Raw genomic sequence first — 27,257 nt, forward strand, 5'->3', positions numbered from 1 at the left:
AGAGAAACATACAAACAGTTCAATAGAGAGTAAGAGAAAGGCCCACACAGAATCTAGAGCTCAAAAGTAAGCTAAACCTAACCCTATACCTAATGCATTTTTACATAGTGAGTAGTACTAGTGACTAGATTTTACATCAGTACTAGTAAAGAAACAACACTTTTGAGAGTTGTTGTGAGACAACGCTTCCCTGGTGGAATTTTCTGGTGATCCGTGTTTTCACTTTTATATGGTAGGGGGCACTATAACGCATCTTCTGAAAAAATACAGAATCTCCTGATCAAAACACATGCGAATAAGAAGCAAAAACATGCAATATCATATGTAAGCAGATGAATATCTAAAATAACTAATGTAATGTAACGTAAAAAACTGCCTAACGTTACTGAATGAAATGTCGACCCAGGAGCTAGAAGCTTTGAGGGTGTTGATGGACTTGATCTACTCAATCTATGTTTTGATTATCATTCTGAATCCGATCTGGATGTACTCTTTGAAGAAATGAAAAAACAGAAAAAAAACAGAGTCTATTATTTGTATATTGCATATTCAGATATTCATATAACAAAATATTCTGGGGGCCATGAAACTTTTGTGAAAATTATCAAAAATGCTGGTGGGGAAAGAGTTAATCATTCCTTTTTTAACCTTTATTAAACGCCTTTAAAATAACTATAGTTATTATTTTCATTATTACAGTAATAATTTAAATGTGTTAAACACATGATTGTCTTTCGTTTGTGGAACATAAAATAATATATTTTGATTGTTGGTAACCAAACATTTTCAGTTCCCATTGACTTCCATTGTACAAAAAAATACAATGGAAGTCAATGGGAACTGAAAAGGTTTTGTTGTGTTCTTTAAAATGTATGTTTAACAGACACAAGAAAATCATACATATTTGGTCAGACATGAGAGTGAGTAAATGATAAAAAATAATTTTAAGGGGGTTTGATCAATATATATTCTAGTATATTGCAAGTAATTTAGATGGATGCAATCCATTCCTTTATTCAGCTTCTAAAAATGTTTATTATTTTTTTATTTCCACTCAACATGGAAAAGAACTTTAAAAAAATATAAATTTGTGTATATTTACCTATAATCAAAATATTATTATTTTTTTTAATATAATTTACCATTATTTGTCTCAAAACTGCTTAAAGGTGCACTATGTAGTATTTTTGCAGTAAAATATCCAAAAACCACTAGGCCAGTGTTATATATTTTGTTCAGTTGAGTTCTTACAATAGCCCAAATGTTTCCAACTATTTGTAAATTGTGAGAAAATTGCTATTTTAAAAAAGGACCGGGATGTTTCAGCATAGCGTTTGAGCGAGTCGCTTGTCAATCGCGTCATATCTGCCTTACCCTCAGTTTTATGTGCTTTACTCTTAGCAGTGTGAACATGTCACAGCAGCGCCGAGCGAAAGCAGCGCACAGAGTAACGTTATAACAAAATTTTAAACACACTTAAATGTATCTAATATGATAAACAGAGCTGCTTTACCTAATCATGTCCGGAAAAAGTGGAAGTGCAGGCGCCCGGCGACTGTGTCCCGTCCCGTCATAATAAAAGTCCCGGTACACACATTGGTGTGTTTGTGTAACAATCGCTCCAGGGCCCGTACTCAGCTCCACATCACTCTGCTCTGCTTTACACTATAGTAACGTTAATAACCGCATTTTCCACCGGCTGTGAGGTGAAGACCACATATCCCAAGATACTGCGCTCACACTGCATCATCAAACTATGCCTTTGTTTAGAATAGGCGCCCTCCAGTGGACGGAAAGTTGCATAGTGCACCTTTAACACTAATACAATTGTAGAAAAGATTCCTGAGATTCAATTTATTTCTGACAAAATGTACTCACATCACTATTCAAATTGAACCTTACTCACTACATGAATACATATCACTAATTGTTTTGAAGCGAACTTACTGGGAATAGAGCATTGTGACAACTGTTGCTGATGCTGCTTTCACACCAATATAAGTCCCCGACAAACCATATCGGCTATCAACATAGTATACAAAAATACTGAGTGCACCTTTCATGAATCTTCTGTTGTGAACCTTTATGCTTTAGGATGATGTAGGCTACTGTATTGAATATGCAGTCTTGTTATTTCGTACAGCATCAGGTGTGAGAAATAGCACTATCCACATTAAATTCACCTGCTCCTGCATGGCTGCCGCTGAATGCAGTGAATCAGCCTGGATGCATCATCATACCTTATTTATGACACTGAGAATGCCGGGCATGTGTCTGGGATGTTTGCTGCTATCTCTTATTCATAACACCATATCCGAGATGACAAATACTTTATAGTATTTCAACAGTCAGGTGATGTTTAGGTGGGAGAGTAACTGATGGAATCCGAATTTGTTTGTGTCCACAAATTTGTCCATTACAGTCTTTTAAATTCTTGGACATGTTAAAGTTTCTACACAACTGACAAAAATGAAAGTTTTAAATATCAATAAATAATTTCAGATAATCTATTAGACATGTTAAGATGTATTCACCAATTGTAGGATATAGTAGTAATAATATTTAAGAAATTGAAATGTATATTTATTTTTTTATTTTTAATGTAAAAGTTTGGGGTTGATAAGATTGGAAGATCAGAAATCTCTTATGCTTAAAGGGTTAGTTCACCCAAAAATGAAAATTATGTCATTAATTACTTACTCTCATGTCGTCCAACACCCGTAAGACCGCCGTTCATCTTCAGAACGTGACCTCATCTTCGGTCCTCCATTGGCCACAATGTCAGTTCCTCTCTCAAGACCAATAAAAGGCAACCCAGGCCAATCTCACTGCAGTGATTCTACAATAGTTTTTATGCGCAAAAAAAACCCCTAAACAATGACTTGTATAGTGATGGGCCGATTTCAAAACACAGCTTCTTAAAGCCTCAAAGCCTTATTAATCAGTGTATCGAATCATGATTTGGATCACGTGTCAAACTGCTAAAATCAAGTGACTCTGGCAAACCGCTGATTCGATACACTGATTCATTAAGCTCTGAGGCTTTACGAAGCAGTGTTTTGGGGGGGGGGTAATGCTTTTGATCTTGATTCAGTATCAGTTTATATCTAGTATATATACTGTACATAATAATATGTTTGTTTTGGCACTAGTTTAAACATTTCTTGGGTCAAATTATATGTGCCATTCCTTAATATTCACTTGTGACTGCTTATATAAGTATCATTATTCATTAAAAAGATTAGGATGCAAGTTATTTAAGCTTTGAAATTTCACATTTAAAGAAATCTAGTGTTTGATCATCATATCTAAATATTTATTAGAATGCAAAGACTGCAATATATTTTTGAGCAACTAGATTAGATACATGTATATTTATTAAAGAGCCATAAGGCACCTAATGGCATTACAAATAAACATTAATATTTTTTAGCCACAAAATGACTCTAATTTGCCTCTTTGAATTGGAATTCTCTATTTTAATAATAATTACTACACTAATTGTAATATAAATTTTAGAAGAAATACAAATATTAGAAGAAAAATATTTTAAGTGGTCATTTATTGAAAATAATTGTTGCACAAATAGTATTTAGTACCAAAAGATCTCCTCAAAATATTCAATAAATATAATTTAATGAGTATGAGTGTGACCTATTAGTAAGGAATACCTGAGGGCTAAATGCAAGAATAACATTAATGTTAACAATGTTGAATCTCTATCACTCTCCATAATAAAAACGATCCTGTAAATATGGCTGACTTAATAATCAATAAACACTAACACTATGCTGTAAGTTTACCAAAACTTGCAGCAAACATCTATATGGTGAAACTGTTGTGTATCCGCTTAAGCCATTTAAATTCATTGGCACGGCGCTAGAAGTATTGAGCGCTCATGGGCCACGTGACCAGCACGCACCGCAGGGAGACGAGAGCTTTTGCGCTTTTCAACGCCTCTGGCTTTAACATTATGCCACATTAGCGCCAAAACGCTATTTATTGTTTGAATTTCATTAAAACACATTTAAAAAAATTAAAGCTTATAGCTTTGTTTAATATCAAAAGCAGGTTTGGCAATTTGGCGTGAGATTGAGTTGGGCGGAGTGAGAGCGTGACACAGAGCCTGAAAGCGTGAGTATCACGCCAGATGCGTGAGAGTTGGCAACCCTGTTCTAGTCACTTCATAAAATGATTGTAGAGCCACTGTAGTGAGATGGGCTTTGTAACGACGTCTTTAGTGCCTTTATGGTTCTTGAGAGAGGAAATGACATTGGTGTCAATGAAGGCCTTTCTGAATGACACGAACGACATTAGGGTAAGTAATTAATGACAGAATTTTCATTTTTGGGTGAACTAAACTTTAAAATTTTAATTGCAATAAAATCAGTAATATTGTGAAATAATACAACAATTTTAAATAACTATTTTAATATATTTTAAAATGTATTCCTGTGATGGCAAAGCTGAATTTTCATTTTCATCATCGTTACTCCTGTCTTCAGAGTTACATGATCCTTCAAAAATCATTCTAATATGTTGTTGTTGTTTTTTTTTTAATCAATATTTTTTTTTTATTGTTATCAAAGTTGAAAAAAATTGTGCTTCTTAATATTTTGCTTTGTGAAAACACTTTTTCTCAGGATTCTTGGCTGGATGGATAGTTCAAATGAACATTTGTTATTTGAAATAGAATTATGATGTTACAATGTAAAAGTCATTACTGTAACTTTTGATCAATTTAATGTGTCCTTGCTGAATAAAAGTACATTCAGCAAGTAATACAAATGAATGACCCCAAACTTTTGAACAGTTGTGTATTTTTTTAACTCTATAAATTACTAAATTATATCTTAAGTACAGGTAGTTTTAGGGGTTAAAGGGTTAGTTCACCCAAAAGTGTTTTTTTTATTAATAACTTTTGAACCCAAATTAAAGGTCCCGTTCTTTGCGATTCCATCTTTCAAACTTTAGTTAGTGTGAAATGTTGCTGTTAGAGCATAAATAATACCTGTAAAATGATAAAGCTCAAAGTTCAATGCCAAGCGAGACATTTTATTTAACAGAAGTTCCCTGTCAAAGCCTACAGTGAACGGCCGGTTTGGACTACAGCAGGAAGTGCAGGGATGTAATGACGTCACTAGAACCGTTTGTTGACTAACCCTCCGCCCACAAGAACACGCAAAATAGGGGGCGTGGTCTTGTTGCTCTCCCACGTGGAGAAGAGCGCGCATTCAGCGCTTGCATCTCCCCGTTATGGTAAGAGGCGAGACCTTTCCGGGAAAAGTGCGCTAAGCTGCTGTCCAATCACAACACGGGAAGCGCTGGTCCAATCAGAGCTCGTTACGTGTTTCTGAAGGAGGGACTTCATAGAACAAGGAAATCTTCAGGCCGTTTTTAGGACAGAGAAAACAGCGCTGTACAGATAAGTAAATTGTTATGTGAAAAATACTGTTTTTTTACACGCAAAACATGAACTCATGTTATATTGCACACTGTAAACATAATCAAAGCTTCGAAAACACGCGAAGAACGGGACCTTTAAGATATTTTTGGTGAAATCCGAGAGCTTTCTGACCGTCCCATAGACTGCAATGATATACTACTTTTAAGGCCCAGAAAGGTAGTAAAGACGTTGTTAAAATAGTCCATGTGACTCAAGTGGTCCAACCTTAAAGGAACACTCTAAAAGTAATACTAAAAGAGCTACCGCCAGATACAGAGATCGGCTGAATGGATTCAGAAACGGTAAAACTCCGCTATTTAACTCTAAGGGACTTGGAGAATGAGCCTATTTTCATAAAAAGGTGAAGTGTTCTTTTAATGTTATAAAGTGATGAGAATACTTTTTGTGCGCAAAAAACAACTTTATTCAACAATTTCTTCTCATCTGTGTCAGCCTCCTACGATGTCTTTACTACCTTTCTGGGCAGTAAACCACCTTGAAAGTTACTAAGTAATAGTCAGAAAATGTAATTATAATATTACAATTAGCCCAAAATTCCCTGAACAATCAGTAGCTGCACAGCAGTAGCATTTGCAAAACACAAACAACAAGTATCAATACATCGTATGTATTCAAAAATGTAACTGTCGTGTTCTCACTTATTCTTACTTTAAAACCTGGCAGGTGTGCTTCAGCAGTTTGCAATCTCTGAGGCGACACTGCTGGCCTGGAGCTCTATGGATGGGGAGAGCACAAGCGTCGGATCTAATCAGGGGAGCGTAGCCCACCTGAGCGAGGCCAACCAGGAAAGCATCACCAGCCGAGGTACTCACTACCTTTCCCAGCATGCACTGTAAGCTCAGAGAATAATTGTACCTTTCCCTACTGTGCTTTAGGCTGGAAACTTGGCAATAAAATCTATTTAGTAGCAACTTCCATGTCACGTTGTGAGCCCTGATGAGGTTTTTAATGATTCAGGCAACGTGCTGTCAGAATCTGCAATTAAACACTTTCTTTCAACAACTTTTCCCATATTTCCATCTCAACTCAAATAATATGTGTAGAGGATTTGGTTGAAATCCATGTCTAATTCCTCAACGACTAAAAAATTAGACCTTTTCTTTTGTTTTCTTTTATTTAGGCCTATGCTAAAATGTTTCTCTAAGAAGAAAACTTTCCATTGAAAGCCCCCTAGAGTGAGGGTGGGATTATTATATTGCAGCTTATTTGGAATGCAGTGAACATTGGGTTTTGAATAAATGAATAACTAAAGGTCAGGGACCCGTGACTCTCAAGAGAACAAGAACTAATCCACTGAAGAGTTCAGTACAGCTTTACAGACTCACATGAGAGCTCAGAACAATGAAAGCCATCTGCATGCCAAATGACAACATGTTACAGACAGATAATGTGATAATTATGTCATATGATAAGGCAGAGGTGTATCAAAACTGTAACTATTTCATTGCCCCAGAGGTTTTTGTAAATCCAGATGGTAGTTTCTCTTTAACACATGGAATATATCTAAAAATAATAATAATGCATGTTTTAAATGCGCCTTTAATGTCACCCATTTTCACCCTTACAAGCAAAAATAATACAAAAGTAAATAACAATAAACAAGTAAATAAAAACACAGATGCAGATTACAAATACATTAAAATACAAGCTCAATAAAGGACAGGCGTGGCTCGCAGTCTCCGCTCTAATTCATCCCAAAGGTGTTTTATCGAGATGAGCTCAGGTCTCTGTGCAGGCCAGCCAAGTTCCTCCACACCAAACTAGCTCATCCATGTTTATGGACCTTGCTTTGTGCACTGGTGTGCAGTCATGTTGGAACAGGAAGGGGCCATTCCCACACTGTTCCAAAAAAGTTAGGCGCATGAAATTGTCCAAAATGTATTGGTATGCTGAAGCATTAAGAGTTAATTTCACTGTAACTAAGGGGCCAAGCCCAACCCCTGAAAAACAACCCCACACCATAATCCCCTCTCCACCAAACATTACACTTGGCACAATGCAGTCAAGTAATTACTGTTCTGCTGGCAACAGCCAAACCCAGACTCATCCAGAACACGTTTCTGCTGCTCTAGAATCCAGTTGTGACGTGCTTTACTCCACTGCATCCGATGCTCTGCCTTGCACTTGGTGACGTAAGGCTTAGATGCAGCTGCACGGCCATGGAAACACATTCCATTGAGCTCTCTATGAAGTTCTTGAGATAATCTGAACGCCCCATGAAGTTTGGAGGTCTGTAGCTTTTGACACTGCAGAACGTTGCAGACTTCCGCACACTGTGCGCCATACCCCAACATACGCTGACCCCACTCTGTGATTTTACGTGGCCTACTACTTCGTGGCTGAAATGCTGTTGTTCCCAATTGCTTCTATTTTATTATAATACCACAAACAGTTGCCCGTGAAATATTAAGTAGTGAAGAAATTTCATGAATGGACTTATTGCACAGGTGGCAACCTATCGGTACCACGCTTAAATTCACTGAGCTCTTGAGAGCGACCCATTCTTTCACAAATGTTTGTCTGGCTGAAGCAGTCTGACTGCCTAGGTGCTTAATTTTATACACCTATGGCCATGGAAGTGATTGGAACACCTGAATTCAATGATTTGGAAGGGTTTCCCAATACTTTTGGCAATATAGTGTATATCTTAAATTCTAGCTCCCATGATAAGGCCATTACATAGTAATTTAAGAGAAATGTAGAGTGAAGATCTGAGAGCGTGCATAGAGGTGTAGATGCGAAGAAGATCAGTAAGGTACAAAAGAGCGAGATTATTGTATAATAATCTCGAGAGCCTTGTGAAGCTGAATAGATAGAACCTGAGCTGCAGAGTTCTGTACCAATGGAAGTTTATAGAGGAGTTTGGAAGGGAGACTAGTGAGGAGAGAATTACAGTAATTAATACGTGTAGTAACCAGGGCATGAATTAGGATTGAGTGCTATTCATTGTGAGAGAGAGAGATATTAATCTTACATAGAGGAAATTATGCAGGATGCGTGATGTTATTAACACAAGCTTTGAAAGAGTGCTATCGAGGATGAAACTCAGACTCTTAACCTGCGGAATTATTATTATTATTTTTTAAGTTTTCAGTAGCCACAGAAAGCAATCAGTGATAGTCATTGTCACCTTGTAACGTGCATACGGCATACAATGGATATTTACAATATCGACTAGGTAGCACAATTCTCCGAAACACTATAGATAGATTTCCAAATAACCTGCCTGATCTGTCTCAGCTGCTCAGTGTATCCATACACACAAATGAACAAGAGGAAATGACTAGCAGTATGGGCACCATACAACTACTTTTCTAGTTCATTAGAAACGGTGAGATTTAAAAAGGTTAGAGAGAAAAATACTGCACCAACAGTATTACTCAAGCTATCAAGAGAGAAACTCGTAATCTAGAGCGCATATGGAAACAAACTAATGTAGAGGTCTTTAAAATCACGTGAAAAGACAACACTTCCCATTATAAAAAGGCTCTAAAAGCAACCAGGGCCAAGCATCTCCGCAAACACCTAAAAAATAACCAAAACAATCCAAGGTTTTAGTTAGTACAGTGGCTGGATTAACAAATAAACACTAATCATCTGAATTAACTATTGCATCACAGTTTAGTAGTTATGACTTAATTAATTTCTTCACTGATAAAATCAAAAGCATCAGAAATACAATTTTAAAAAATGTGTTTTATGATTCAGCCTCAATTACCGCCTCTCAAGAACAATTGTTTTTGTGGAGTATTGCTGAACCCCCTCCCTATCCAGTGGCACAGGGTTTACACACAAAGACATACCCTGGAGGAACAGACTGGTTAAAATGCAGGAAATTAGCAGGTTTCTGCCAGGTCTCATTTAGACAGATGAAATCAAACTCGCCGTCAGACAGCAGATCATACACCAGAGGCCCTTTTGATGGAGAGTGATGGAATATTGAGGAATCCAAAAGAGAGGTTGTTTTACCAGCACTGTTGCCAGCAGATCTGGTATAAATCAAAAAAATATATGAGAAACTGATTTCTAGCACCAGTTAAAGAGTAAAACAAAAGAGTAAAACTTCTCTATAAAACATTATGTATTATATTCAAATATTTTGGGTCTGTAAAACTATTATAATCATTTATTTAAGAAATCTCTTATTTTAAACAAGGCATGCTTATTTGAATTTATTTAAACAGTTTTTACTACATATTGTTGAAGAGTAAAAATTTGAGAAATATTATTACAATTCAAAATAACAGTTTTCTAGTTTAATATATTTTTCATGTAATTTATTCCTGTGATGCCAAAGCTGAATTTTCAGCATCAAAATATAACCAACTAAAAATATAACCAAGAGGAAGTAAATAATAAATAGAAGAGGGCCCAAGACCCCTGAGGAACACCTATGGTGACTTTAGGAGAATCATGATAGGAAATGTTTAATTTGGACCAGAGATATATGATCTAAACCAAGGGATGCCAGTATTCCCAACGGAAGCTAGCATGTCAGGGAGTATATTATATCAGGTGTTGTGCTATGGTGGGGATGAATACTAGATTGAAATAGTTTGAACAATTTATTGTCCTAGAGATGATTATCGACCTGAGAAATAAATGGCAAATTTAGTTCAAAATGAAAATATTTTATAAAATTATAAATTAATTAAATTAATTTAAATTATTTAAAATTTAAATAATTTTTAATTATTTAAAAATGTAATTTATTTTTTATTTAAAAAAATGTTTAATGCCCTAAAACTTTTGAATATTATATAAATTATATTATCAATAAAAAATTTAAATTGTAAAAAAAAATTATTCAAATTATTTGAATTTATGCTTATTTGTTTATAGTATTGCATCGTTTCATTTGTTGCTGTTGAGCACAAAACACTCATTTATGAGGTTCCATTTCATTTAGTAAACTGTCATAGCAGGTCTATAGAGAGGAAAAGGGCAAGAGGAGAATACACTCAGTGGGAAGTCTGTGTACGACTGAGTATTGCTATGCTACATAAAAAAGCCATTTCCTCAGTAAATAAAGAATCTAATTTTTACCCTGCCAGAGGGGTCAAGCTAGTGAACACTCATTTTAATTTCACAGTGATGGCCATGGGATATGCTAAAGTCAGAGATTTCAATGCCAAAAATAGAATGTGCAGTTATTATTGTTCAACATTGTTCTATAATCAGATATAATGTAACAAATATATTTCTATTGCATGCAGATGAGGCTGAAAAGTCACAGAATTTGACTCAAAGGAAGATTAATGGAAATATCAATGCTTTGTATGGATGTGGGCTCAAATATATTAACATCTGCTCATCGTGTCCAATCAAATCATCATAAAAGTCTGGACTACAAGAGCTTTGACTATAATATTGAAGTGAATTTTACAGCAGCCAAATGATGTACTTTGGTGATCTCTGGTGTATTTTGACAGAACTTTTAATACTGAAGAATATATAATTTCCTTTGAAGATGTTCATGACTTATCTATTTGTTAAACTCATCAATAATATTGATTATAACATGGCTGTCTGGACTGGAATACTTGATTCTGATTGGTCAGTTGTGACGTTCTGACCATTAAACCTCTGCAACTCATTTCCTTCATACTCTAGCTGTGCGACAGTGTCATTTCTCTCATGTCAGTCTGGGTACTGTTTCTTCTAACATAATAAAAGAATGTCAACTCAGATCAATATTTCATGTCCGTTTATTTATTTTTAAGTACCCGTGTAATAATCAACAGACGACAACTCAGATCAGCACAAACTATGTGAAAAATGATCAGATCTGAGGGAAAAATATACAGAATGTCACCCATAAAGTTTTCAATTGTAATGTTTTTTTTCTCTCACTCACTCTCTCTCTCTCTCTCTCTCTCTCTCTCTCTCTCTCTCTCTCTCTCTCTCTCTCTCTCTCTCTCTCTCTCTCTCTCTCTCTCTCTTTCTTTTATATGCTCTTACAGACCAGATAGTGCACCATTCCTCTACAGAGGTTTGGCCCCACAACTACGTCTCCCAAGGTCTTTACTGCCTTTCTTCCTCTGATGCTTGGGAGCCAATTAGTAATGAACAGTCAGGTGTGGCCTCTCCTGCCACTGGATCATATATCATGGGAGTCGGGACTGAGGGTGGGTATGACCCGAATACAGCAGCTCACTTCCTGTCCCAACAGCAACAGCAACAGTATCAGAACCAGATACATCAGATCCAGCACCTGCAGCAGATGCAGCAATACCAGCAGCAGCAACTCCTGCAGTATCAACAACAGCAACAGGTAGGCCTGTCACGATAACACATTTTGCTGGACAAGAAATTGGCCAAGAAATTATTGCAATAATCGATAATATTTGTCTTTCTGAGAACATCTAAATGAATGATAATGGCATAATAATGCAGGTACACCTTTTCAAAGATCAATACACTTTTATTTCTAAAGACTATTTGACACTAAAAATGTAAAACATTTTAAATATCCACAATAAATAAGCAAAACAACCAAAAACAATAAAAGCAACGGACTCAGTCTGTTTAAAAAATGCACTTGAATAAATACCTAACACAATAAATAAAATTGCAACGGATGATTGTGTTCGGTTCGTATCACGGTTTTCGCCTCTGTATGGATCTTGTTTTTTTTCTTTTAATCGTTAACACTCCAGAAATTTACTTCAGCATATAATATAGCTTAAAGGGATACTTTACTGCTTTTTCATATCAAACTATGTTATTCCCTTAACTAAGACGAGTTGATACATACCTCTCGGCGCAGTAAAAAGTCCTGCCTGAAACATTCTCCCTCACATCTCCCCCTCCCTCTCTCATTTCTGTTAATAGGGGGGAGGGGGAGATGTGAGGGAGGATGTTTCAGCCGGGACTTTTTACTGCGCCGAGTCGAAGTACTCTCAGAAGTGCTATTCCGCCATACATTATAGTTCTCCTTTTTAATCCGATTAGAGAAGTGCCACGTTTTATTTTGACACCATACTTGATTGTTCAACTATTCGTGTAACTGTATTTAAAATAGGGAAAACGTGGAGGTGTTTGGTCACTTCTAACTTGATCTCTGTTTGGTACCATAGTGAATGAACTGGGCTTAGTGGGCTAAGCTAAATGCTATCAGATCGTCACTGCGTGTCAGAGGGACCATTTTTTTGGGAATTCCGCCTGGATTCGGCCTACCCAAATTGAAAAGCTTCCCATTCACACATACAGTGGTCTAGGTTCAACATTTTGGTGTCATTTTACAGGAAACCCTTTGAAGTTACATAAAACACTGCTAAAAGTGATAAACATGTAAGTATATGTTGTCTAAGCTATAATAACCCCCCAAAAAAGTAGGCGCTTTTTGATTTTTTTTTCTCCCATAAATTCATTTTTGAAAGTGTGTAACTCAGGCCCTGTGTGCTCTAGGAACCTGCAGACAGTTTTGGCATTTACACTAAATTACAGAAATTAGTGGGAAAAAAGAAATGTTTGTGTCATGTTGTATGCCAGATTTATTCAAATGGGTCTGTAGGGATGACCCCCCTTTTTTCCCCCTTTTTGCCCCTCCCCAGACCCTGCTACCCCCCCCCCCCACCACCACCATATACAGTGATATAAATGCAATATTCCAGTGTCATTAAATTAATTATACATGCTGGAAGCAGCCCAAAGTGTCTGCAGGGTCCTAGAGCACACAGGGCCTGAGTTACACACTTTCAAAAATAAATGTATATAAAAAAATCTAAAAGCGCCTAATTTTTGGGGGGGTTATAACAGCTTACACAACATATACTTACATGTTAAGCAGTGTTTTATGTAACTCCAAAGGGTTTCCTGTAAAATGACAACAACATTTTGAACCTAGACCACTGTATGTGTGTATGGGAGGCTTTTCAATTTGGGTAGGCCAAATCCAGGCGGAAATTACATCAGAGTAATTTAGTGTAAACACATTACTTTGTGTAAAACAAATGCCAAAGTGATGCATATCTCCAGAAAGTAGAGACATGACGATGTCATCCCGGACCCTGTACAGGGTCCACAGAGTTTAAGAGGAGACGAGAGAGGTATGTATCAGCTCGTTTTAGTTAAGGGAATAACATAGTTTAATATGAAAAAGCGGTGAAGTATCCCTTTAATTATCCACAAATTAGTATACATTACTAAAAAAAATTGTTATATCATGTTATCATGGACAAACTGAACTTGACTTGACCATCTCTGAGGAAAGCTAGGTGAGATTTTGATACAGCAAGAGAAGACATTGATTGCCCATTTTTAGCACACAAAGATTGAACTGAAGAATAACCTTGCATTTATCAAACTGCCAACGTCAGTGTAGCTTTAAGCCTCATTTATACTCGACATGTCTGCACGAGCGTGAGGGTGCGCACGGGAAAAATGACATTAACTTGTATAAGAAATGAAGCTGGGTGTACTTCCAGTCAAGCTATTTAATGGGATGAAGTTTTTTTTTTTTTTTGGGTGATTTAAGAGATATAATTATTGACTACAGATGTTTCTGTTGTGACAACTTTAACAGATACAACTTTAGATATTATTAATGTATTAATAAATAAAACAAAAATTAATAAATGCTTTAGTAGTCTGTTAGTTCATGTTAACAAATGGGACCTTATAAAATGTTACTGATTTAAAAAATAAATAATGTATCCTTCCCTAAAAAATATGTGAGCCTTCATCTTCATCATTTACACATAAAAGAAGGAATTAAATAAGTCTCTGCACCATCATCTCCTGTATTAGTAACAGAAGAGTCGTAAAATGTATCATAACAAGTATCCATTTCCAAACAGTTCTTGGCACATTAATAAGTCTCCCATAAGGCTGTGCTGCAACAAATCTTATATTAGTATCAACAGGTGAGTTACAAAATTACCATTCCAATTAGCTTGTTAGCTCTCGCTCTGCTGGCTACAGCTTCATTTGGTGTTGAAATAGTACAGGTCCCAGTGGTCAGTTCAATAACAGCTTCAGTATCAGCAGAAAGAGCTATAAAAACGTAATCATGTTCCATCATCCAGCCATTAACCAGAAGCCATTGATCGTCACAGTAATTGGGGTCTCACTGGAACAAATGGGGAATATAATACTACAAATCCCATCAGTCATTGCAAAAAGGGCAGGGGGTGTTGTTATTGTTTTTTCAATCACAATAAGATCACAAGTCTGGTTCTTAAAGTAAAAAAACTCCCATTCCCCTTTCTACGTATACACTTTTCAAGACAGGCCTAGCAAAAGCTCTTTGAATGCTAAATATTGATACATGCTGCCGTAGAAGCCATTGGTCACTGTGTTTTTAGCTTCCAGGATGTTCACTTAAAAAAATGAAAATGTACTGATAAATTAAATTACTCCCCCCCATCTCATCCAAGACGTTCACGTATGTTTTTCTTCAGTCGAAAAGAAATAACGTTTTTTTGAGGAAAACATTCTAGGATTTCAATGGCATCCAAAATGATGAAGGTCAAAATGAAGGGCTTCAGATTGCGTAATCACGCCAGAACGGTCATGCTAGATGTAGGTGGTGGTACTATGTTTTCATTTGGAAGTGAACTAATCCTTATGGAAACGTAAATCATGCCAAAAGGCATTAAAGGCACATTAAAGGCACATTATTTGTTGTTCTTTTTAAATGTATGACAAACTAAAAACTAAAATATATATATATATATATACACTAAACTATATTTTCCTAAATAAATATTGATGAAACTATTGACTTATAATAATTATTAGTCAATATTTTCATCAATAATTTCTTATACAATTGTCATTGTTGTTTTAAGAAATGCATAATTAATTCCTTATTATATTTTTAATAAAACAAATAAAACATACCTTTTTAACATTTTTTTTATAAATTAAAAAAAGTTATAAAAAACATTATTATAATAATAATAATTACAGACAAGAACTGTAAGTAGTATTACTTAAATTGTAAAGGGAAAAAAGTTTTTGTTTTGTTTTGCTGTAATCAAAGTTTGTAATTTTGGTTGCTGTTTGCTTTGGTTCTTGGCTTAGAATTCATAATGCATTTTTTGAAATGGAGAAAGGAAAGTTGAAAGAGTGGGCTTTCTGTTACTTTAATGGAAACTTGAGCTTTTTTCTCTATTTTCTATTTGCAGATGTTGGAGCAAAGACTACATAGTGCCACTCATTCTTTACAAGCTACTCCCAACAGCACCATCCACAGCCTGCCATCCCGCACTCACCCCCCATTAGTGGATCTGTGGGGGACAGTGGGGACAGAGACCTATCAGGCAGACATGATGGGCTACATGGGAATGCCTGTAGCAGTAGATGGAAATCTAACAGTCCCCACAGAGGAGGTGACTACAGATCACTCACCTTTACTGGAGGCCCAGGAGGAGGAAGAGATCAAAGTGAGTGGGAAAGAAGTGAAGTGGCCTTTAACTGACACGCATGCCACACTTAAATATAGCTGAATGTCACTGAGCTAAAAGTAAAATAGCAAGTGATATCTTCAAACAGTTGATGTTTGACCTTTTTTCCAAACCAAATTCATTTTTTAAGTTATTTGGAAATTACTTTTAACGTATGAAGTCAGTTCCCACAAGTTCAAACAGGAGCCACAGCAGAGTAACATCCGGTGTAGTTCATCACATTATCTATGAACATGATCCACATACAACTGACAATCACACAGTGTCTGAGGGTATGTTTGCCCTACATTGAAGTACTAAAAATTGAAAAGGTTTTCCTTTCTGTTTTTCGCATGAAGACAAAAACAATCAATTATGTCAATTATAATCCCAGATCACACAGATCCACGAAATTACTAAAAACACTGTATTATTCGTACTAGGTCAGTAGTTGGCAATGGCACTTTGTTAAGAAACACTACAAATCTATAGACTGAACACATAATGCACGTGCATATCTTCAACAACAACCGACTCAGTCTGTTAACAAAAAATGCATAATAACAGCATCCTTTTCAAAAACGCGCACTTTGAACCCTGTTAGAGTTTTCAGGCCCCCAAAATGCTGTTGTCATTTCTGCCCCTAAATCAGTGGTTATTGTTAGATAAAGCTAAAACGATTAAAATTGCTTCTGTTAATTGAAATATAACTGAAATAAAATACAACAGAAATATTAGATGGAAAAACTGTTGAACTAACGGAAATAAAATAACATTTTAAATACTTAAAATACTAAAACTTAATAAATAATTTATAACAATTATAATAATAATTTGTTACATTTATATAGCACTTTTCTAGGCACTCAAAGAGCTTTATATATTGAAGGGGGGAATCTCCTCAACAACCACCAATGTGCAGCATCCACCTGGAAGATGCGACGGCAGCCATATTACACCAGAATGCTCACCACACACCAGCTGATTGGTGGAGAGGAGACAGAGTGATGAAGCCAATCGTGTGTGTGTATATATATATATATATATATATATATATGGGGATGATTAGGAGGCCATGATGGACAGGAGCCAATGGGCAAATTTGGCCAGGATGCCGGGGTTACACCTCTACTCTTGGACATCAAGGACATCCTGGGATTTTTAATGACCAAAGAAAGTCAGGACCTCGGTTTAAGGTCTCGTCCAAAGGACTGTGTGACTTGTTACAGTATAGTGTCCTCATCACTGTACTGGGGTGTTAGGACCCACACAGACCACAGGATGAGCACCCCCTACTGGCCTCTTTAACAGCAGTAACCTGGTTTTCCCAGTTGATCTCCCATCCAGGTTCTGACCAGGCTCAGCCCTGCTTAGCTTTAGTGGGAAACCAGTCTTGGGCTACAGGGTGAACTTAAAGCTGCAGTCCTTTAGTTTTGCCTCTGTCGCCATCTCTGTTTAAAACCTTTAACTGCAGTGGATTCTCCCCTGGAAAGGCCTCCTTCCCATCCCCTTCTTTACAGATAAAAACACATACGCACAAATACGTATTCAAATGCACTTGCCAATAGACTAAACATGTAATGCTTGCGTACATGCCTTCACAGTTTTCACAGATTTGCCTTGTTTGGGGTTTGCCCGTGGATCATGATGGTATAGTATAAAAACTATTTCAAGGTTTGTGTTCTCCGGCCACTAAGCGCTGTTGCCGTATGGATGTGCTTCTGGAACACATTGGGGGTTTTCTATTTTAGTTGCTGATGGTGTTGTTTAAGTGGCACCAAATTAAATAACTAATCAGTTTTTACAACAGAAATGAATTGATCAAAAACCTACTTTAGCTTAAGCTTAATTGTTTTCCTATTATCACTGTAAAGCTGCTTTAAAACAATCTGTGTTTTAAAAGTGCTCTATAAATGGAGACAACTTAATGGAAAAACTAGAAAAATAAAAGTTAATTCAAAATATGAATAAATACTATGATAGTATATAAGTTATTATAAAATAACATTATACAAATCTTTTTTTTAACAGTATACAGAATCTATTGCTTTATCATTTAAAACCTAACAAACATCTATTTCTGTCAGCAGCTAGAAAAGTATGAATCCTGACTACATTTTCTGTAACTCCTGAGTCAGGTATGAGCTGCTGTGTATACATTTTCCAGCATTAAAGCTGAAGTAATTTCTGTGCCAATAGGAAACTGCAAAAATAATGACTTTTCAAACAGGTTTTTCAAACACTCCACCCATCTACTTTTGGTCAGGCAAAAGCATAGTCCCACCCCCAAACTAAACAGACTATTGGTTGAATCAATGTTTGTTTGTCAAATATAGTCACAAGTTCCGTCATCATCAACATAGTTTCTGCTCTCGGACTGTACATTATACATATGACTTTCATTCAATTTAAATGTATACATTTCAATCTATATATTTTAGCATATAAAACAGCACCATTTTTGAAGAGAGTGCATAAATGCGCAAGGAAAACCTTGAGTTTGAGGTATCAAATATCAAATAAAGAAAAATGATGGGGATGAAAAAAAATAGTGAAATAGCCTAATCTTCACCACATTCATATGGGAGTCGACTCCAAATACATACTGCTTATTAACATAAAAAAAATGAACATGTAAATTAGAATAATCTGACACTAATTGTGACCTTGAATCGATTTATTAGCAGAAGTTATTTGTCCAACACCTTCGAATGACATCATTAATAACAGTCCTGTATTGGCACTGCAGACGATCGTCTTTGGTTTCACCAAGTACGAAGAGCTGAACATTCGGCAGTACACACCACCCAATCTTTACCCAGTTTATGATTATTTGGACATTTTGCTGGACATTGTAGTTGGAGGGGCAGTGGTGCTGCTGAAGCACTAAGTCCTTGTTTACGTTTGCCTAGCTCCGCACCTCGAGCTTCCACTGACTGTGCACACACCTCTCCAAACGGACGAGGCCTTTATACTCGAAGCTCTTGCCGTTGTATTATTCTTTGAAGAGACGGGGTGGCTTGGAGTAATTGTCCTCTAATCCATCAGGAAAGAGTGGTGAGAAGTAGTAAGGTACACTACACACGTGGTGATGTTTGTTTTTATTACACTTCAACAAACCCACACTACAAAAGAACCAAAGAATTCCGTAAAACCCAGTAAACCTTGAGATTATCACTTGTGACACTAGAACAAAATATATGGATATGAGAACACAAGTATAAAACTAAATTAAACAACAATCTCTTAAATATTTTTTAATTCAATTAAACTTTAAATTTCATGAACATTTATCAAACATGGACCTTTATTTTCATTAAAAGGGCTTATTTCTGCTAGTGTTGGCTCATTTTAAGACAATTAATTTAGACAAGCACAAATTGGGTGCTGGTAAGATGCAGGTACAGAATAACCTGCTCGGTCATAATCGCCTCGACGTCATGCATCTTCAGAAATAAAGCAACGTGGAAAATTTTTAAAAAAGTGAAAAGGGTTTGAAAGTGTGCACTTATCAAGCTCTGGCACTGCGGCTTTCGAATCGTGTTGCTTAGCATCCATCTGGCAAACCTCTGCTCTCACCCCAACAAATTTCTTCTCCTTCTCTTCTCCGTGTTTCACGTAAACCTGACTAAATGAAGCCATTCCAGACAGCGCATTACATCTGCCGGCTTCCAGCTGTTCAGAGTGGATCGCGACAGAATGAATGGGGAAGTCGCAAGGTGGTGGGACATGTTTCTACATCAATAAAAGGTGGTTTACAGATGTAACAGTTTTGAAGAAGTTGTGTTGTCCCGATATAGAAGCTCATCAACTGTAGGCCCTTCTACCTACCGCAGGATTTTTCCTTGTTCATTCTCGCAAGTGTTTACATTTCTCCACAAGCCAAAATACAGACAACACGTTACATGTCCTACTAGTAATATACTGGACCACTGCTACACCACAAAAAAAGTTGCACATAATTTTGGTTCATCTTATGCTGACCTACAGAAATGTAAATCCTCTTAACCTATAGTAAAGACTGTAAAGAGATGGACATTGGATGGAGTGGGTATAAAAAGCCTGTGTACTGTGCACTGATTGGAGTATTTTTGAAGCTGCTGCTACTGATCTAGACGAGCTCACAGAATACTGTGACATTATATATCAGTTTCTGTGAGGATATGTGCATTCTTACCTGAACTCATTTAACATACAACAATGAAAAACCATGGTTCACAGCAAAACTCATACAGCTTCATCAGGACAAAGGATGAAGGCAGCGGGTGGGACAGGGTTTTGCATAATCACGCCAAAAACACACTGGCAAAGGAGATCAGGGAGAAACTACACTGAAAAGCAAAAAAAAAAATGTTTCAGCCAACGACCCTGCGTCAGTGTGGAAAGGCCTGAAAGACATCACCAATTACAAGACACTATCCTCCACAACTGTGTTGAATCAACAACTGGCTGAGGACCTGAATGAGTTTTATTACAGAAAAACCGGGTCTCACACCCCACACCTGTTCTGACCTTCTCTCCATGTATTCATTAACACCTCCAGCAAACCCCCCTTTCCTCCCTCCAACACTTACGATCTGTGAAGAGGATATGTGCCGTAAAACAGAAGACAAAGAAAGCACTAGGCCCAGATGGTGTTTCACTAGCCTGTCTGAAATCCTGTGCTGACCATCTGGCCCCTGTCTCCACAAAAGATCTGCAACAGATCACTAGAGCTATGCAAAAGACCTTTCCTGCTTTAATTGCTCCATCATCATCATCTCCATCCCAAGGAAACTCAAAATCAGTGGACTGAATGACTACAGACCTGTTGCTTTAACATCTGTGGTCATGAATTCATTTGAAAGACTGCTGCTGGCCCACCTGAAGTACATCACTGGACCCTTGCTGGATGCCTTGCAATTTGCTTTCCAGGCAAACAAGTCTGAATATGATGCAGTCAACATGAGACTGCGCTACATCCTGGAACATCTCGACAGACCAGTGACTTATGAGAAGATCCTGTTTGTGGACTTTAGCTCGCTTTCAACAACAACATATAACAAACTAACCCAGCTCTCTGTTCCTAGCTCCATCTGTCAATGGATTGCCAGCTTTCTGACAGCTAGGCAACAGCTAGTGAGACTGGGAAAATTCACATCTTATATCAGCACTGGCATGCCCCGGGGATGTGTACTCTCCCCACTGCTCTTCTCCTTCTACACCTTCAACATTACTGCAAAAGTCACCTCCGTCAAGATCCTGAAGTTTGCAGATGACCTTACACTCACTGGACTCTCAAGACGGTGACTAGCCTGTTTATAGAGAGGAGGTTAAAGAGCTGGCTGTCTGGTGTAATCACGACAATCTGGAGCTGAACACACTTAAACCAGTGGGATGATTGATGACTTTAGGAAAAACACTCCAGCACTCCCCTTACTCACCATCATGGACAGCACTGTGGCAACAGTGGAATCATTCAGGTTCCTGGACACTGTCTCATTTCAGGTCCTGAGAGATGGTACTCACATATAGGCTCCATTTTGAAAAAGGCCCAGCAGAGGATGTATTTCCTTCACTAGCTGAGGAAGTTCAAACTGCTACAGGAGCTGCTTCTGCCGTTCTACACTGCAGTCATAGAGTCTGTCTTCTGCAACTGTCTGGTTCGGCTTGGCTACCAAACCAGACCTCAGATAACTACAGTCGTTGGGGCAGTCATGGCCTTAGGGTTAGAGAGTCAGACTGGTAACCCGAGGGTTAAGGGTTTGATTGTCAATACTGGCAGGAAATGACTGAGGTGCCCTTAAGCAAGGCACCTAACCCCGAATCGCTTCCCAGGCGCTACAGCAAAAATGGCTTCCCACTACTCCGGTGTGTGTCCACGGTTTGCAGTTTGTGTTCACCCCTCACTACTCTTTAATGTGTGTGCACTAACTTGGATGGGTTAAATGCAGAGGACAAATTCTGAGTATGGGATACTTGCCGTTCACATGTCACTTTCACTTTCACTTACAGCGGATAGTCCGGACTGCTGGGAGAATCATTGGTACACCTCTTCCCACTCTCCAAGATCTGTACTCATCCAAAGTGAGTAAAAGGGCTGGCAAAATCACTCTGGACCCCTCTTTGAACAGTTTCTGTCTGGTCAGCGCTACAGAGCACTGAGAACCAGAGCAGCCAGACAAAAGAAAAGTTTCTTTCCTCAGGCCATCTACTTCATGAAAAACAATATTTATACTCATATTTATTTAGCATACCATACCTCGTATTCACAATCCCTTGCGATGTATATAACATACCTGTACATACTACATATATTGTCTATTGTCTATTTTGTATAGTGTGTATTTTTATACATTTATTTTTATTCACTTATTTTACTTTTTATTACTTATCTGTCTTGTCGTTGTCATTCTCTCTGTGCACTGGAAGCTTCTGTCACCAAGACAAATTCCTTGTATGTGTAAGCATAATTGGCAATAAAGCTCATTCTGATTCTGATTTATTCTGATTCTGATTGTTAAACAATGCAGTTCAAACCAGAGGTCTGCATTCCCGATCAGTTTTCTTGCGGCGCTGGAGTAAATTTCCGAATCGAAGACGGTAGCGGTCGGTAACTCTGGTGTACTTTGGGCGGGAGAGGGCGGTCTGACTACAGCCCGTATGCTCCCGACATCCTTTGACAACAGTGTATCCGCAATTGAACTTGAAATGAACAAAACTTTCTGCAGTGGTGGCATTCACACAGCTCCTAGTTCCCTGCCCTGAACCTGGCAATAGGCTATATGTTCTTTGTATCCCGTCCATCTTCAGAGAGAACATTTAGCCTTTGTGGTCGGATTTTGCAAGGGAGACGGCCGGTACTGAAACCATCGTCATGCAGCAACACTCTTGCATGGATGTTAATAAAAAAATAAGATTTCATTTGGCAAGAGGCTATAGCTAGTAAGCGACAGTTGTCGTTTATTTGCATTTGGCATATTTGGCATATTTTGAGTGACAGATGTCGTATTTGATTTAGCCTGTTTTTCCTCTGTGACATTGACAGTATCTTGATTATATATTTTTTATCCCTAGTTACTCTCTTTGAGTAGGTAGAAACAAGATCTAAATTTAGTTGCAAGTGGACAGGTCAGGAAGAAAATCATTCCAAGCGGAAAGCAGGTTGAATTTTAAGCAGGAGAGGCTGGGTGCGGAATAGAACCTAGCGGGAGCGGGATGGGAAAAAAAGTATTTCGCAGACCTCTAGTTCAAACGACAAAGGTATAACCATGTTACTATGTTTTCAGGAACCAGTCGCTCGTTAATTTGATCACTAGAGTAGTTAAACATGTAGTTCGGGAAACGCAACCCTAGTTGGGTTGATCACATAAAGAAAAACTTGATAGCGCCACAGTGTTTACATTTTTCATGGGAAGCAACTTAAAGGGTTAGTTCACCCCAAAAATGAAAATTCTGTCATTATTACTCACCCTCATGTCGTTCCTTACCTGTAAGAACTTCATTCATCTTCGGAACACAAATTAAGATACTTTTGATAAAATCCGAGAAGTTTCTAAACCACCCATAGGTAGCAACGTCATTGTAACTTTCAAGGCACAGGAAGGTAGTAAAGACATTGTTAAATTAAACTGTGACTACAGTGGTTCAACCTTAAAGTTAGTGACATTAATACTTTTGTGCGCAAAACCCTCGCTTCCAGGTTCTACATCAGAGCGCAGGCTCATTATTGGCTAGCTCCTGTGTCAGCATCACACGCATATGTCGCGATGCTCACATGAACAGCGGTGGCCAATAATGAGCTGGTGTTCTGCCGCAGAACCTGGAAGCTCTACACTGAGTTTACTACATGACTAGCGTAGGAGAATGGCGTGAAAGAGAAGAGATTTTTCATTATTATGAAATTTATTTTAGGGGTTTTTTGCTCACAAAAGTATTTTTTGGGTTAACTAACCCTTTATGACTTAACTGAACTACTACAAGTAATAATAAAACATCTTGAGCTGTTTATTTGAGTGTCCCCAATCAAAACCTGTTTGGAAACGTACAAAACATTTGTTTTGCAATTTCGTTTAGTGAAATGACATACCCAGACTAATGTCCAGCCTCTTTTCCAGGAGGAAGATATAACGTTATGTATGGAACCAGAACCAGTGACATTAATTCCATCTCCAGTGACGCAGAGAGAGGAAGTGAACTCAATGGGAGGAAGCAGTCCAGGTCAAGCCCCTGGAGAATTTATTACAGAGCGAAAGGCATCCGATGTCTCACCGTCCGTCATTGAAGAGCTTGAAGAAAAGGAGGAGGAGTCAGAATCCTTGCCTGTAAACGTTACAGCAACCAACTAAAGTGGCCGGCGAGACACTTGAGCTGGTTTTGACAGACATTTCAATCAGCACAATCAAACAATATCAACTCCTATTTCAGGAATCAAACACTTGTGATGGAATTCAAGTGACTGCTCGAACGCAAAATGGAAAAGCAGAAATTAAAGTTACTGCATTGCGTACGTGAACACTTATGATTTAAGCCTTATATTATGGATGTCTGAAAAAGGAAGGCACAGAATGGAGTTGGGACTTGGAATAGAAAGAATTCGAAAAACTCTCCAAGTTTGGAATGGAGCGATATAGAGAGATGGAGGTATGTAATTCAGGATGATGAATATGAAGAACATTCGGTTAAATATGTGCATGCTTTTACAACGAGTGATGGCACTCGTTATTCTAAATAAAGACAATAAACTATAGTTAATACACCATAATGATGATAATAATACAATTATTTTCTAAGAAAACAACAAAAAAACTAAATATGTAATTGTAAAATTGACTAACACAAGCTTTTTTATGCCCTCCAGAACTTCAGTTTCCCTCAGACACTTACCATAAGATATCAAATAAGTGTGATTTGACAACACACATTCTCTTTTCCTCTTCAAATAGATTTGGCCTTTTTTGAAAATGTTCAGATTAGGATGCTGTTAGGAGGAACACAAGTTCAATGTTTCTGTGCTGTGGAATGTGAAAATCATTCAACTGAAACAAACCACTGCACAATCTACACAAATCTGTCTGCTGTTTATAATATGTAAGTTATTCAAGCCCTCATAGAATCAAATGCACAGTTCAAAAGCCTGGGGTCGGTAAGTTTTTTAATATTTTTTGAAAGAACACTCTTTGTCACCAAGGCTGCATTTATTTGATAAAAAGAAAATACAAAACAGATTTTTTTTTGTGGAATATTATACAGTGGGAATCGAAAGTTTGGGAATTTTTAATTTTTTGGGGGATACAAAAATATTTGTATTAATGTGCATTACAGATTAGACATTCTTATAATATGTCCCCCAAAAAAATTACACTTTCAAAATAACAGAAAACAAAAAAATGGCATCTGCAAAAGTTTGGGCACCCTGCAGAGTTAATACCTTGTACTGCCCACTTTGGCAAGTATCACAGCTTGTAAATGCTTTTTGTAGCTAGCCAAGAGTCTTTCAATTCTTGTTTGAGGTATCTTCGCCCATTCTTCCTTACAAAAGTCTTCCAGTTCTTTGTGATTTGTGGACTGTCTGTCACACTGGTCTTTTAAGGTCTATCCATAGATTTTCAGTTATGTTGAGGTCAGGAGATTGTGAAGGCCATGGCAAAACCTTCAGTTTACGCCTCTTGATGTAATCCACCGTGGATTTTGAGGTGTGTTTAGGATCATTATCCATTTGTAGAAGCCATCCTCTCTTTAACTTCAGCTTTTTCACAGATAGCATCAAGTTAGCATCCAAAATTTGCTGAAATTTAGTTTAATCCATTTTTCCTTCTACTTGTGAAAAATTCCCTGTATCACTGGCTGCAATACATCCCCAAAACATGATCGATTCACCCGAATGCTTAACAGTTGGACAGAGGTTCTTTTTATAAAATGATGTGCCCTTTCTTTTCCAAGCATAACTTTGCTTATTCCGCCCAAAAAGTTATTTCAACCTCATCGGCCCACAGAACGTGTTTCCAAAATGCATCAGGCTTGTCTATATATTCATTTGTAAACTTCAAACGCTGATTTTTGTAGTGAGGACGCAGATAAGTTTTCTTCTGATGACTTCCATGAAGACCATATTTGTACAAGTATCTCTTTATGGTGGAATAGTGTACCACAACTCTAGTGTCTGCCAGATCTTTCTGGAGGGATCGTGCAGTCAAACGTGGGTTTTGACTTGCTTTTCTCACAATCCTGCGAGTCGTTCTGTCTGATATTTTTCTTGGTCTTCCAGATCTTGCTTTAACTTCCACTGTTCCTGATAACTGCCATTTCTTAATAACATTCTGAACAGAGGATATTGGCATCTGAAAACGCTTTGCTATCTTCATATAGCCTTTTTTCAGTTTCAGTTTTCTTGACAACTGCTTAGAAGAACTCATGGTGCTGATTGTTGGGGCAAGGTCGGATGAGTCTGGGCATTTAAAACATTTGAGATTGACATCACCTGTTCTTTCCAGACGATGACTGAAAACAATCCATAACACTGTCAGGTCTCAGCTTGCCAAAGTGGGCAGTACAAGGTATTAACTCTGCAGGGTGCCCAAACTTTTGCAGATGCCATTTTTTTGTTTTCTGTTATTTTGAAAGTGTAAATGATGAAAAAAAAAAAAAAAAAAGAATGTCTAATCTGTAATTTAATGCATTTTGGAGATTTTTTCTTTTCTTGGCTTCTTTATGCATATTAATACACATTTTTACCTGGGGTTCCCAAACTTTTGATACCCACTGTAATTTAAAATAGCCTTTTCTATGTTTGTATATTTTTTATGTAATTTATTCCTGTGATCAAAGATAAATTTTTAGCATCATTACTCCATACTTCAGTGTGACATGATCCTTCAGAAATCATTTTAATATGTTGATTTGCTGCTAAAGAAACATTTCTTATCATTATTATCAACTGCTGAGAAGCGTTTTTGTGGAAACGGTAATAGATTATTTTCAGGATTCTTTGATGAATACAAAGTTAAAAAACATAATTTATTTAAAATATAGTGCACAATATAGTACCTTATACAAAGAAAGGAACCAATGACACACACAAAAGAGAAGAGAAGAAAAGATAAAAGGCAGCACATATATATATATATATATATATATATATATATATATATATATATATATACATATACATGGATATATATGTGATAGATAGTTATCAATCCAATTTAAGGTAATATACTTACATGTACTTAAATTATATATACTTTTGATCAGTTAATGTGTAACCCTAACTGTTGCTGAATAAAAGTGTTAATTTATTTCCAACACACATCTTGTTGACCCCAAACTTTTGAACAGTAGTACGTACACAAATATATACACCAACACTGAAACCGAGAAAAATTAAACTGACCGATTGATTTGCTGTTTTGTTCTATCGT

The 27,257-nt window shown here is 37.2% G+C and overlaps 1 protein-coding gene across 9 annotated transcripts in view; it reads left to right on the forward strand.

The window, feature by feature from the left end:
• fam131bb (family with sequence similarity 131 member Bb) overlaps positions 1-25,149 on the forward strand; it is a 75,231-nt gene extending 50,082 nt beyond the window's left edge. For 7 of the 9 annotated variants that reach the window (XM_067449118.1, XM_067449120.1, XM_067449121.1 and 4 more), the window contains 5 exons: positions 6,131-6,271; positions 11,431-11,741; positions 15,601-15,858; positions 21,853-21,924; positions 23,955-25,149. In XM_067449118.1, coding sequence (XP_067305219.1) covers positions 6,131-6,271; positions 11,431-11,741; positions 15,601-15,858; positions 21,853-21,924; positions 23,955-24,185 — 1,013 coding nt within the window. In that variant the 3' untranslated portion in view covers positions 24,186-25,149. The remainder of the gene's footprint in view (positions 1-6,130; positions 6,272-11,430; positions 11,742-15,600; positions 15,859-21,852; positions 21,925-23,954) is intronic. The other 2 variants (XM_067449124.1, XM_067449125.1) reach the window with 1 other exon arrangement.
• Positions 25,150-27,257: the final 2,108 nt, after the last annotated feature.

The sequence above is a fragment of the Pseudorasbora parva genome, chromosome 7, assembly GCF_024679245.1.
Source record: "Pseudorasbora parva isolate DD20220531a chromosome 7, ASM2467924v1, whole genome shotgun sequence".
Classification (NCBI taxonomy): Eukaryota; Metazoa; Chordata; class Actinopteri; order Cypriniformes; family Gobionidae; genus Pseudorasbora; species Pseudorasbora parva.